Raw genomic sequence first — 14,240 nt, forward strand, 5'->3', positions numbered from 1 at the left:
TGGACGAAAATAGTAAGGTTATATTTTTTATTAAAAAGGTTTTGAAAGCAAATACAAAATATTGAGGATTGATATGTTATAAGGCAAGACTTTATATTTAACCTTCACTCAATTTGTTAATGCATTGAGAGAATACAATATGAAAGAAGAAGATATTGAGAAAGATCGTGTTGATAAAATCATGATTTTTTAAGCTCAGAACATACGACGTTTATTTACCTAGATTCTAAAATAAATTTAAACTTGTATCATCGTCAACGTCCATCTTGAGGGTGGATGACGTATCGTGGAACCTAATTAGTTAGAATTGGTATGTTATTAAATATTGACGTAGTTTAGGATTAGTTATAAATAAAGATTGAAATTGTAGAGTCAATTCAAATAGAAAAGACATGACGACTCATCACTCAAAGGTACGAAAAGAAATACAAAAACTTATATATTTTTTTACTCAATGCTATTTTATAATCTCTTCTAGAGATACAAAATCTAAGTACAAAAAAATGGTATGACAGATAGAAAAACAAATTAAATCCATATAATAATAATAATAATAATAATAATAATAATAATAATAATAATAATGCACAAGTACCTGTACAAGCACCCCTTCAATCTATGTTCGAAATTTTAAAGACACTTATAATATACTAAAGTCCTAACCTCTGAATTTGTTTTATTAACAATTGTCTACCCCTTTTTAGTCTACGTGACACTATTTTGTAGATCCAACGCTGATTGACTTTTTTTCAAGCTAGTGCCACGTAAATAAAAAAGGGATAGAAAATTACTTATAAAATAAGTTCAGGGGATAATAAGACCTCAATATAGTATAACTGTGTATATGAGATTTTGGGAATAGATTGAGGAGATACGTATGCATTTTTCTTAATAATATTAATAATCATTTTAACAATTAAACTTATTGTGAGATGATCAAACCATTCACCAATTTGATTTCTATCACTTGGAAAAAAACATAAAGATTCCTTTCAAAGTTAAATAAATGAGGATACAAATGGCAATATTCAAGATTTATTGTCTTTAGGCTAACTAGCCAATATTAATGGCATCCCCATTAAAAAAGTTTAAAACTTTGTTATGAAAAGCACACATTTTACATTCTAAAGGCACCAATAGTCTCACTCCACACAACCTTTTAGTGCACATATTAAATCTTTAACTTCCAAAAAGAAGATGATGTGTGCACAATGTCTTATTCATAACTTGTCTTTAGGATAATACTTAATTAAAATTTTCTAAGAGTTTGCTTCTATAGCCCCCACCACCTCAAGGCCCCAAACCATGTGTGAGTGTGACCCCTCCCCCCCCTCCAACCCCCCCACCCCACCCCACATAGCCTTTTTCAAGATGCCACATATCCATTCAACACATGTGATTATTAGGTCTCTATACATTTCATATTCATGTTTTTATATGTTTTGCTAATAGTTTATTACCATACAATAGTTATTTCTAGCAATTAGCTTTACATCATGCTAAAGTGGTGGGTCAATGAAATTATTACAAAAATGACAATAATCAAACTCATGCCTCTAAAACATGTAAAATTAAAGACAAAAATAGTGTAGAAAATTAATATCGATTGTGCAAAAGTTTCAAAAGACTAAACAACAAAAGTATATTTATAAATTATAATTTTTATCGCTGAGGATATGAACGTATATATTTTTTACATTGATATATTGTTATCATGCAAAGAGTAACAATATTCACTTTAAGATGTAAAATTTACAAACAAATTTAGGAATTAGTTATTGACTTTGATGGTTACATAAAGTAACGAATAGAAATGAAATGTTAATTTTTTACGTGTTAAAAAATGTTAAAAACTATTAAAGGAGGACATATTTGCTCAATTTTACGTATTGATTAATTAAATTAAAGTAATATTTGGACTTAACTAGTGAAAGTAAAAACACATATTTACTCAATCCTAAACCTATGTTTATTTATGTCTATATAAAGGATATTAAATTTTATAAAGAGATCAAGATTTCGAGTATTTCAAAAATTGATGAAATATTCATATAGAGATCAAATTTAAATCATCATAATTCGAGAAATACGTCACTAACGGTCCTCGAATAATGGATGAATCTTACAAGAGTAGAATCAAGAAATCAACAAAATTGTATCCGCAATCTTGATTAACAAAGTTATATTTCTTCTTATTTCATTGTGATTACAATTTATTTTCTATCACTTTAAAATTTATTACACTCACACATATTTTCAAGTTTGAATTATTTAAGGACACACGCATCTACCCTAATAAATAAATAAAAGTGTCTTTCATAGTTTAAACTTATATTACTCATAAGATGTATACTACAAAATGACATAGGAAAAATATATTTGTTATTTCGCTAAATATAAATATACCAATAAATATTTTATTACTGTTGAATCCTTTATTTGTTATCGTGAAGGCACAATTAAGTAAATTAAAAATACGCAACTTTTAATACTCTCTCCGTTCGGAAATATTTGTCATGTTGTGCTTATTAAAAATCAATTTAACTAATTTTCAAAGGTAAATTAGATCACATTAATTCGATATTTTAGACAAAAAATAGATATTCTAAAACTATATGAAAAGTACTATAAATTACAATTTTTTGCATATTAATATGATGAAAAAATGTATCTTAAAATGTTAGTCAAAGTTTTTATAGTTTGACTCTAAAAATAGAAATCATGACAAACAATATCGAAAGGAGAGAGTAACTAGGACATTAAATGAGAGGTAAATGTCATATTATTAGTATAACATTATTAGTAAATAAAGGTCAAGTCTTAATCAATTGATTGTTGTAGTTTGATTCTAAAAATAGAAATCATGACAAATAATATTGAATGAAAGGAGTAATTAGGACATTAAATGAGAGGTAAATGTCATATTATTAGTATAACATTAGTAAATAAAGGTCAAAGTCTTAATCAATTGGTTGCTCCCTATATAAATGTTGTGAATTATAGCTTTCACAATTTCCAATCATGATGTAGTAATATAAGAAACAAATAACAATATTAAACCAATGAATTTGTCTCCACTAGCTACTATCTAATACTTATCCAATATTAGGTTAATTTCAACTTTCTTGGAACCACACAGCACATTTTCTTTTTTTGCTTTGGGTACCTTTCTCATATTTTGTCTAGTAGGGACAAATTCAAAAAGATAGGTTTTCAAAAAAAAAAAATTGGAGTAGACCAAATTTCTTTTTTGTGTGTGCTAAAAAGATAAATTTGAGTAATAATACCATTTGTTGATGAAAAAGGTGGGAAGGAGATATTATACTTAATACTAACTTCAAATTACACTATCAAAGAATTTCGTTGGAAGGATAAATTTTATGTATTCTTAATTAGAGATTTCGATTTAAATTCTAAGAAAAAGACGTTCATCTTCAATAAACCTTATGAGTTGTGAATTCTAATTAATTAAGGATCCAAAATCGATATTGAATATTGAATGAAAAAATCAAAACAAAATAAATAAATAAATAATCTACAAAGACCTCTCTTCACTATTTCACTTTTACGTTAAAAAATTAAAAGAAAGAAAAATTATCACCTAAAGTTGAAACAACAAATCTTTAGAATGAGACATGGAATACTCTTCCACTCATTACTCATGGGCAACGTAGAGTTTAATTAAATCTCCATAATTGGAAAAATTATATTGCAAAATAATTATAATTAGGATAAAAGGCGTATTTCGATAGGGAAGGAAAATGTGTGTTTAATTTAAAATGTTTGATTGGTCTAATTTTTTGAAAAACTTGGGAAAAAGTAACATGAAAAATAAGTTTTACAAATAACATTTGCACACTGATCGTGTCTCTCACCTTCAACACACATCATCTTTACCTATCTGACCTACTAGACTATCACCACCTCACCTGTAGCATAGCCACTCTTATTAGACACTCTTCGTCGGAAAATTGTGTCATATATATAAATAATATGATAACCCAACTTGCTAAGTAACATATTTTAGATATTTTTGATACAACAATATGATGTAGCCTAGTGGTTTCAGGTGTCTTGAAAGGATAAAAACACATGAACTTAAAGTGTTAGTGTGTTTGAATCTCACTAGTAACAATTTTTTTTTCGCTTTTTAAAAAGAGCAGGTTCACTTTAGCACTTGAACTCCTTCATAAAATTTCTGACTTCCTCACTGCAACGTGCGCCTCTTCCCTCACCCCATCTCCCATAATAAAATATTTTCCTTCGTACTGAACACTCCCAAAATATAAGTTTCATATTATTATTATTGATAAGTTATATTGATAAAATATAGTATAGTAACAAATGGGATTCCAAATTTTGTTGTAGACATTATAATATTTTTGAATTTCCTTACTATTTCCCCTTGTGAACTTTCAATTTCAAGATAATGATTTCTTATAATCTCTTAAAGATATTTTCCTGACCTCAAATCTAGCTCTTTCCCATTTATTTCAATTTTTTTTTTTAATATTTCAAAAGAGTTAAAAGACATGTCCTACTCATCCATTTTCAAAAATCTTTTGCATACACTTTAATCATTATTTTTTTTCTCCTCAATCTTTCACAAAATCTAACCCTCAGCTATTGCATTATTCAAACCATCTCCAGAAAGACTTAAACTTTTTTTGTGCATAAATGTACCACAATCTTAAAGCTAAAGAAAAGATGTTGAAAAATAAAATAAAATTTGACTCAACAACCAAATCTATTTCTTTTGGTGAATCAAATAAGTGTATATCTATTATTATCATTACTATTTTAGATTTTTTGTCTGGAAACATATGGAATATTTAGTTCTTTGATTCATCATTTTGATATGAGAAAATATTTGCCAATGCATGTTTGGTAAATGGGACACAAACATGGGTCGGTACTAATTCATCATATACATTTAAATCATTTCCTGACCAAACTCTATGATTTCTTTGACTTCTATGAACAAAAATTTACTGTCTCGCCGGCAAACTTTCAAATATTTGAAATATTACCGATAATATGGCGGGATATCTCATCTTATCTTATCGAACTTGATAAAACTATGTAATTAGATATGCTTTACTACCATACATATTTACATAATATTAGTATTTATACTTTTAAAATATTACGTATCTTATCATTAATTAAGAATTTTCTATCATATATCGAAGAAAATATACTCAAATACATATATTTTTATTACCAGATACATAAAAAATAGGGTAAGAGGCGGGTGAGATTCCTATGTATCCCAAAATTTATGTGAATCACACTACATATATGTATCTGTGTATATCTAGTGTGCTTCATACTGATACATGAGCGTGTCGAGCAGCTTTTCATACAAGTCACAACTCTTCATAAAAGTCATAACTATTCATTAAAGTCACAACTTTTCATAAAAGTCACAAGTCTTCATTAAAGTCGCAATTCTTCTTGAAAGGTGAAGGCTAGTTTTGAAAATAAATAAATTTAAAAGGAAATCCTGATTTGTGGTGGTGCCACGTAAGCGAGCCTAAGTTTTTCTTTTTATATATATATATATATATATGATATGATATGATATGATTGAATAAATGGACATAACTGGAGGCACTAAAATCTGGTAAAATATTTAATATTGCAAACCAGAGTATATCTAATTAATTAATTCACTCAATTAGTTCTAGGATTATAATTCCATGATAACTGTCTGCTGACCAAACGATAACTTATTTATTGTACGTACTGCCTCTGATAAAGCAAATACAACTTCAACATCTTTTAAAAAAATCAACTGAAGATCTAAATTTTGACCATGTTTTACTGATTATACTTTCTTCAGGTCCTTTACACAATGTTCTTTTATTTTTATATTGCTTGTTTAGAAACTGCTATCCAAAATGCATTTCTCATTCATAGAAGATTTGACTTCATCAAGATTAAGATTTTAGTGGTCATGTTTTTACTACAGGGTTAAAGTCCTTGGTTGCATTCCCAGTAAGATGTGAAGTTTCATAGCTTTCACATCCATCATGATTGGCTTAAGAGCATTGCAATTGGCACTTAAAAGATTCACTCAACTACTAACAAAGGTTGTGGTAGAGTGAAAAGTACTCCATCCTTAACCAAGGTCTTACAGGTCTCGGGTTCAAGTCCCCTCACCTATAGTCATTATTAGGTAAAATTTTACCCCAATGTAGGTGCAAATCCGAATTTAATCGGCCTCTAATGTGGATACCAAACACCGGGTGGGCAAAAAAAAAAAAGAGATTCACTCAACAGCAGGATGTTTGTAGCCTGTAGATTGTAAGAGGGTAAAAATACATTAATAGATCACATTTTACAAATAATTCCACAGATGAGAACTCAACTTTTCTCTCTGTTCTAATATTGGTAAATACCATAAGATAACAGCTTCTGTATGTGAAAGAAGCCTGCAGGCTGCAGCTTTCTTTTTCTTACAAAGCCCTCTAGGAGAATGATCAAAATGTACACAACAAATTATTGATATTTTATCACAAGATTTGGAGATATATTTCTGCAGTAACAGCTCACTCAACCTGATGAGCGCTGATGATCCTGTAGTAACAGCTCATTTCGTCATTTGATGAGAACCTCTAATCCTCTAAGAAAACCACACATTTGTCTACCTGGCCAAGACATCTAAGTCTCTGTTCTGTGATTGCAGGATCACGAATATATTCTTCAAGCTGACTTTAATTTAGAGTCAAGGGTACATACATTTATCTCCCAGGAGATGCAAACCTTGATTTACTTCTACATCGATTTAAAACCGGATCCATTGGGGGAGACAAGTTGACAGCCTGACGCATAATCTCTGCAGTATAAAGAGTTTCAGCATTACATTTATCGTATTAATCAATCAAGAGTTAATTCATAAACGCCTTCGACAATAGCAACATATATAGAGTTGGACTTCCAGGAAATACTAATGCAAGATTGGAAAGAAATTGACCATCAAAATTGTCATCAGTAAAAGCAATTGCAGAAAAAATGTTTAACTATCACTTCACACGAGACAAGAACAGGGGCAACAAGTGAAACAAGATGATACTCTCTATAAAAATAATGTCATATCTTGCCCCCTTGATCCATTTTAATTGACCTGGGTTCACTTTCATGACAGTTAAATTGAAAACAGTTGAATGTATTATCATATTGAGTTTGGGAAGAACAACTTAAAGTTATAGTATGAGTTGTAAAAAAGTAAAATAGTTAGTTGAACGGATGTCCCATCAAAATTTGAAACAAAATAGTGTTAAGTTTAAATTAGTTCGAATTTGGGCAAATTTTGTCATTGCAGAAAATAATTCATATATCACAAGCAACTAAAAGTCTCCAATAAAAGGACATAGGATGAGTTGTTAAACATGGGAAACACTGATGACAAGGTACTTGTCAATAACATAAACTACAAGTTACAGATCGCTCCTAACAATCTATTCCAAGTCAGTATGGACCGGTAGCAGGAAGTATTGGGTAAGACACAAAAGGAAAGAAGCTCAGATGATTGCCATAACTCTGAGTCACCTACAGCAGCCCTTAATCAAATCAATGTGTAGGAAGTACAAAGTAAGAAACCATGACAAACACGTTGAACAAAACGGTGGATCGGAGCCATGAACATCAGTCCTCATGACATTGAGAGCCTTGTAACAAAATACAGCAAGGCTTCAAAAATAAGTTCACCCTAGAAAATTGTATTTCTTTTTATTAGTCGAATTTCATTCGATAAACACAATATCTATCAAAAATATGCATAAGATCTGTATGTGAATTTCCTTGGGTCACCCACTTGTTTCCACAAAGTTTGACAAACTGTCCATAAAAACAGGGTGCTTTTCTCATCCCAAAAAAAATTTGCAACTAAAAAGATCTCTAAATGCTTTTTACGTCTTTCTCATTATAATGAGATAGTCTCATATTTCTTATCTTTCACATAAAATTCAGAATAGAACAGAGATTATTTCATTATGATGAGAAGTAAAAACAACCAAAAATATTGAAGAGTATGAAGTCTGAAAGACTAATGTTTAGCGCACAAACCATGGATTAGAAAAAGAAACAAGAAATTAACAAATACAGGCACTCCTAGTATTATCATTCCAATCCTTTTCTTAATCTCTGATCCAAATTAGATTCTCAGTTTTCTTTTCCTTTATCCTATTTACTTAATCTGACTTCACTCATTCACCTTTTCATTTTCTACTCTATTTTACTCTGACTTGATGGTTCATTCATCCTTTAGTCTCTTAAATTATATGATAGTCCATAATGTATTCCATATTGAGATGTGTGAACCAGTAAAGCAAAAAAAGACAAGTTAAAAATCAGCCGAAATGGTGGAAAACTTCATCAGATATGGACTGCTGTCCATATTCTCACACAATTGTCAAGCAATACTCCTCATAATCAGTTTAGTTTTAAATCTTATCCGAAAAACAAAGGGTCAAAACTTGCCTCGTTTCCTTTGCAACTCTTCATCAAGCTCTTCTTTCCACTTTCTTTGCCTCTCAGAGAAGCTTGCAACAATAGCAATTATTCAGTCTCAACAGCCAACGAAACTGAAATTAGTCAGGAAGGAAGAATAATGCATTATCTACCTTGAATTGACAGCGTCACGTTGAGAACCAAGAGGATCTTTCCATTCATTGTTCCTTGGTGATTGAAGTTCCTGAATAGCTTCATTACCTAAGCCACCAATATTTGATATTCTCTTGGAGTGAGTAACTGGGCTGGGAGCACAAGCACCCTCAGTGGCAGTAGAAAGTCTTCTGCTAATAAAACGTTTTGGGGACCTACTTTTTGGTGGTAAGTTAACATTACTTGGAAAATTTTCCTTGTTCCCAATGCCAGCTAGACTTGGGGTGCTGGAAACATTCATAGAATTAAGGAATTCTTCATATAGTGGCGATTGCAGCTTCTTCAAATCCATTGCCTACATAAACACGAACAAATAAAGATGAGAGTAATCATGAGATACATTGATTTGCCCACAAAATTAAAGATAACTGTGATTGCGTAATGACCAATAGAGATAAGCCTAGAGAGGAATAAGATTAAAGTTCCAAGTCATGATAATGAATTGTTGGTGATACTGCATGAAATTTTACACACTGAAATAAAGATAAGACTATAGAGAGGAACAAGATTAAAGTTTCAAGTCATGATAATGAATTGTTGGTGATACTGTATGAAATTTTCCACACTGACAAACAGCTACCTTTTCATCAAGGAATGCTCTAATTTTAGACTCCGTCAATTCATCATCATCCTCGGCTGCAGATTGCCCACCTGAAAATGCAAAAGCATCCTCCTTGTATGACATGATGAGGCTATTTGTGGGCTTAATAGTTGCTTGACCAAAATCAAGGTTAGCTTGACTTTTCGTTAACACAGGACTTTCATCGAATTTGCAAGGCCAATCATTATCAGGTTCAGACATCGGGTTAAAACTCTACATCCAAGAACAAATGAAGATATACATTAAGTCTTCTCATTCACAACAACACATTATATTGACAGAAGGAAACTGCACCTTATAATTAGCATGGGAATGCAAATCTGAACTGCATTTCACAGATGCACCAAACATAAAATCATCATTATCCATCTGGCACATGTCATCGTCTGAATTCCCTAGTTTCCAAAGTGACTCGTTTCCGAATGAATTCTCAGGATATACAGTGGAGCACCTCACAGTGCTCACGTCGCAAACATCTTTCAAACCATTGCAGGTAGCTCTGATATCAGGATTGGTTCTGCAGCATCATAGATCCTCAGCTATTACACAGATTGTCATGATAGACAAAAAAGAATCTTCAGATATCCAAACATAGGAAAAGTAAATGCTTACGAGGTTCTAACATCCATCCTTTGTGCTGCCATGTTTTCGGAATTTCCCTGTTGATTGATCTATTAGCTTTGTTTTAACAAAAGTGTGATGAGTATTACGCCACAGTAAAGAAGTTTAAACAAACTAACCAGAAAGGAAGAACGAAGAAAAGTGTGTGCTTCCTGATGCTCTCCCGTAACAAATGGATGCTGCGCACAATTAGAGAAAACAAATGTTCCATCAGTGCCACGTTTTTTTATGTTTCTTACTGTTGCTAAAACCTATAAGCTTTGCACAAGGCAGTATTATACATATTAAAGCATCACGCCTCTATCACCAAACTAAATAACGTTTAACCCAACAAACATTCAGAAGTGAAGGACCAATTTCATGAATACCTGTAACAAATTTGATGCAGAAGTCCTCAGGTGTGGTTCCCTGCCAGAACATTAAGTCAAAACGAAGGAATAAGGATGTGAAGGAAGATATATGATAAAACTGAGCATCTCATGGAAATAATCCAGCTTATGCTTCATTTGCTAGTAACTTCCCAAGAGAGGGAATGCATAAACTTAAAAATAGGGTATAATGGCTGGGTGGAAATAGGGGGGGGGGGGGGGGGGGGAGGACATCAAGCAGAAAATCCAGACATACTTCTGCAAACATTTTAATAGGAAGTCCTTTGCTTCAGCAGACAGATGCTCTGGGATGGGAGGATGGGATTTAGTTGTCCCTATATGAAAAAGAGCAGCAACCTGAAATAGAAAAGTGTCAGGCACGAGGGTACCTATAATATTGAAATATTTATGTCAATTTCACAATGTAATTACTAACAATAAATGAAACACAAGCTTACCTCCTGATACTGCTGGCTCCAAGGAGGCTTTCCAGTAGCCATTTCAATAATAGTACATCCGACACTCCATATGTCAGCAGAGCTATCATTTTTAGAATAGCACAATTATTGTGGTGTCAAAATTCAGAAAATGTAGGGATTTGTAGAAGGGAAAAGCAACCAAAGTACCCAATCAAAAGGAGAGGCATTGATTCAAGAGGCAAAGTGCTTCTCCGAACACTAGGACATTTCATCAGTAAAGTGAGGCATTTAAATTGTACTATATACTTGAAGCTTGCCAACTTTCAGTTCCAAGGTCAAGTAAACAATTCATAATGGCACAGAGGATGATTAATTGGTTGAAAGATCTAAAGTTTCTTTCCAATGTTCTAATGAGGTTCATGCCATATGTTTTTAGCAAAACTTCCATGCAATTTGGGAAAACAAACACTGATGCTACTAACAATATAGGAGGATGGGTGAAGTTTAACAGATGATTGTTGGTAATAATTTATGTGCTATATTTGACTTCTTCTACAAATTTGCATGTGCACCATTTACTTTGATCAATAGTAATTTTTTCAACATAATTTTGACAAAACTAAGACTGGAGTTAAATCATAAATACTAACTAGTTAAGGAAAAATTGATTGAGTCTCTATTATGTTTTTTGTCGGAACAGCTAAACAGATGATTCAACAATCCAATCCTGCAAGTACCATTAAAATCCCACTTAGGGTCTCTACTCTGAAACTACTAGACACAATACCAATCATATGTCATATATACTGAAACATGAGGGTGATGTTTTGCGTGCATTAAGTAATCAATTGTTAATGTAAAGATATGACACTTGGGCTTAACTCAAACCCCAAAAGCTAGCTCAAGAGGGGAGAATTGCTCAAGTCCACATAAGCAGACCACCGGTCCATTCCCTTACTAATGCGGGACTCTAACAATTAAAAATACTATGTGCCATACACAATCAGAAAAACATGTCTTCTTTTTATAGTTACAGCTGGTCCTCTCAACAGTCCATACATGACAACTTGGATATTTTTTATGAAATAATTCTACTCACAAGCTATGGCCAGTCTGCAGAATAACTTCAGGAGCCATCCAGTATGGAGTACCCTTCATGGACTTGGCACCAGTCATAGTAGCCTGAAGCAGTGCCAAGAGTCAGCTATAAAGTACCAAAAGCAAGACCAAAAATAATAAGAGACAGTGAAGCCAAAGAAGTCCATACCAATTCAACAACCTTCTTGGATGCACCAAAATCAGCAAGTTTAATGCAACCTTTATTATCGACAAGTATGTTTGCTCCCTAAAGGGAAAAGAAACCTCATCAAACTTGGAGAGTTGTGGGGAGGGTGAGCATGAAAACAAGCTAATCTCATACGAATAGTTGAAGAAAAGAATTACCTTAATATCTCTGTGCATAATTCCATTCTTATGCAAGTATTCCAGACCCAATAACAATTGTTTGGTGTACATTCTTATAACCTAGTATGCCATCAAAAGAAATAATGAGATGCCCCAGAAGATCAGGAACCACTATCTGTGCTGATAAGCAAATTTCAGGTTGCAGTTACAGTAGTTAAGTCCGTTCTGACAAACTAGAAGTGTTGGCTGTTGGCTATGGGAAGAACTTAAGAAAGGTTATACAGAAAGGTTATACATTGGGCGATCATGGTATCCCAGTTGCCTGTCTACTTGTACCTTGTTGGCCAGGGTCCGATACACACCTTGTAATCCCCTTCCTCCTTTGTGTAATACTAAGAAGTTCTGTTATTCGTTCCTATTTGAACTAGTTACAGCCAAATGGAATGAGTTTTTCTTGAAAATAAAGCCAGAAAAGCAAATGCATACCAGTATGTACCCTTTTGTAATTCAAATAATAGACATATGCAGCCAACACTTACAGATTCAGGGAAGGATCCAAATTTTCCCAAAAGTGATGAGATTGAGCCACCAGGAACAAATTCCAACAATATATTTAGTGATCCCACCTCTCTTGCAGTTCCCAAGTATCTCTGTGAAAAAAAAGCACAATCAAGAATTTTATACTCAACCTTATGCAATTCAATAGACAGCAGAACTGCACTCACCACTATGTTGGGATGGGAGAGATTCTTCAATAGATTCACTTCTTCCTCGAGCTCTCTAACATGAGCCTGAAAATTACAAATACAGATCAGCTAAACGAAAAAAATAGAACTTTCCATAGAACTAAACGAAGGAGATTAAAACTAGTGAAACATAACTATAGTCTGTACGAACATGATAAACAATCTTGGTTCTTTAGAAATCAAATTGCTCGTAATAAACTACTGTTACTACTGAATCTATATCAGGTAGAGTCATTTATATGATTCTTATATATCCACCACACTATTCAGACCCATTTCACACCACTGGGGAAGTAATTTATCTTATAGGGAAATTGATCATACACTAAAGCGAATAACTGAAGCAATCAGCTAAATCAAAATCTCTTACTTGAGCTCGCTCTCTTGAAGCACCATTCATCGCAATGGAAACCTGCAATTGAATTAAATCAAACAGAAAGTATTAAAAATACAATAACCAAAACTCACAAATCTCTTGAAATGTTTTTTTTAAAAAAATGGAGAAAAACATAATGAATATTACTAATCAACTGAAACAGCAAAAAAATCACCTCCTTTATAGCTAGAAGCTCTCCAGAATCAACATTCATCCCCATATACACCCTACCAAAAGCACCACATCCAATCATTTCACCTTTCCTCCAGCGGATTGGCGTATTATCATCTTTCTTATCCGCCTTCACCGGTAAAGACTCGGCTTTAGAAATAGCCGGAAGAGCAGGAACTTGAGACTTGGAGAAGATCCCTATACTCGATTTACGTATACTGGAACCGATTTTCTCAACGAAACCTCCAAATGCACTGCCGGCACCGATTTCCGAGTCGCCTGAGGGTTTGAAAACTAGAGATCGGCGAACGGAGCCGATGAAATCCTGCATTTTGAGGGAGCAAAGAGAGGGAGAGTTGTGGATTAGGGTTCAGTGATTCGCATTTGATCGTTGAGAAGTAATGGGGGGATTTGTTTTCAAAAATAAAATAAAGCTTTTTTTTGAATTTGTGCCTTACTGTTCTTGGAGTTTGTGGATGCGTGTGTCCACACTCTTTCTTATTTAAGTTTCCCATTTTACCCAACTAACGGCATTATTATTTGGTCCTTTTTTAAATGCTTTGACCAATTGACAATTTTTAATATTTTTCTATTTCTTTTTTTTAAAAAAAAAACAAACTAATTTTTACATTGCACAATATGCTAAAGAGTCATGATGCACAATTTTATGAATTAATATCATATTATTAAAATATAAAATAAAATCTTTGTCAAATAATTATACTTAAAAGAATAAAGTCTGAATATTTGTGAATGATGAATATAGACTGAATAACGTATATATATGAGTTGATTATAAATTTTATCTATATCAAATTTTTTTTTGAGATTGAATATATCAAAAATATTTATTAAATAAAGTGATGA

The 14,240-nt window shown here is 32.5% G+C and overlaps 1 protein-coding gene across 1 annotated transcript; it reads right to left on the reverse strand.

Annotated features, from left to right (window-relative positions):
• Positions 1-6,307: 6,307 nt before the first annotated feature.
• On the reverse strand, positions 6,308-13,849 carry LOC101249577 (mitogen-activated protein kinase kinase kinase NPK1). Its single transcript, XM_004229368.5, has 17 exons — positions 13,378-13,849; positions 13,197-13,238; positions 12,806-12,871; positions 12,620-12,730; positions 12,120-12,200; positions 11,944-12,021; positions 11,776-11,858; positions 10,716-10,797; positions 10,514-10,614; positions 10,258-10,297; positions 10,009-10,068; positions 9,881-9,927; positions 9,563-9,785; positions 9,248-9,481; positions 8,628-8,962; positions 8,485-8,546; positions 6,308-6,841 (listed from the first exon to the last, which is right to left on the reverse strand). Exons 1-17 carry the CDS (start codon positions 13,702-13,704, stop codon positions 6,747-6,749), a joined length of 2,067 nt encoding a protein of 688 aa, XP_004229416.1. The 5' UTR covers positions 13,705-13,849; the 3' UTR covers positions 6,308-6,746.
• Between the last annotated feature and the right edge of the window lie 391 nt (positions 13,850-14,240).

The sequence above is a fragment of the Solanum lycopersicum genome, chromosome 1, assembly GCF_036512215.1.
Source record: "Solanum lycopersicum chromosome 1, SLM_r2.1".
In the NCBI taxonomy this organism is placed as follows: domain Eukaryota; kingdom Viridiplantae; phylum Streptophyta; class Magnoliopsida; order Solanales; family Solanaceae; genus Solanum; species Solanum lycopersicum.

What these genes read in the sequence shown, in the direction of transcription:
- LOC101249577 (XM_004229368.5), bottom strand. Translation starts at nt 13,704, where the DNA reads ATGCAGGATTTCATCGGCTCCGTTCGCCGATCTCTAGTTTTCAAACCC. An exon ending in TCTCCCATCCCAACATAGTG is followed by an intron (nt 12,731 to 12,805) that starts GTGAGTGCAGTT and finishes TTTTTTTCACAG; the next exon opens with AGATACTTGGGAACTGCAAG. An exon ending in AGAGTTGCAAAGGAAACGAG is followed by an intron (nt 6,842 to 8,484) that starts GCAAGTTTTGAC and finishes TTTATACTGCAG; the next exon opens with AGATTATGCGTCAGGCTGTC.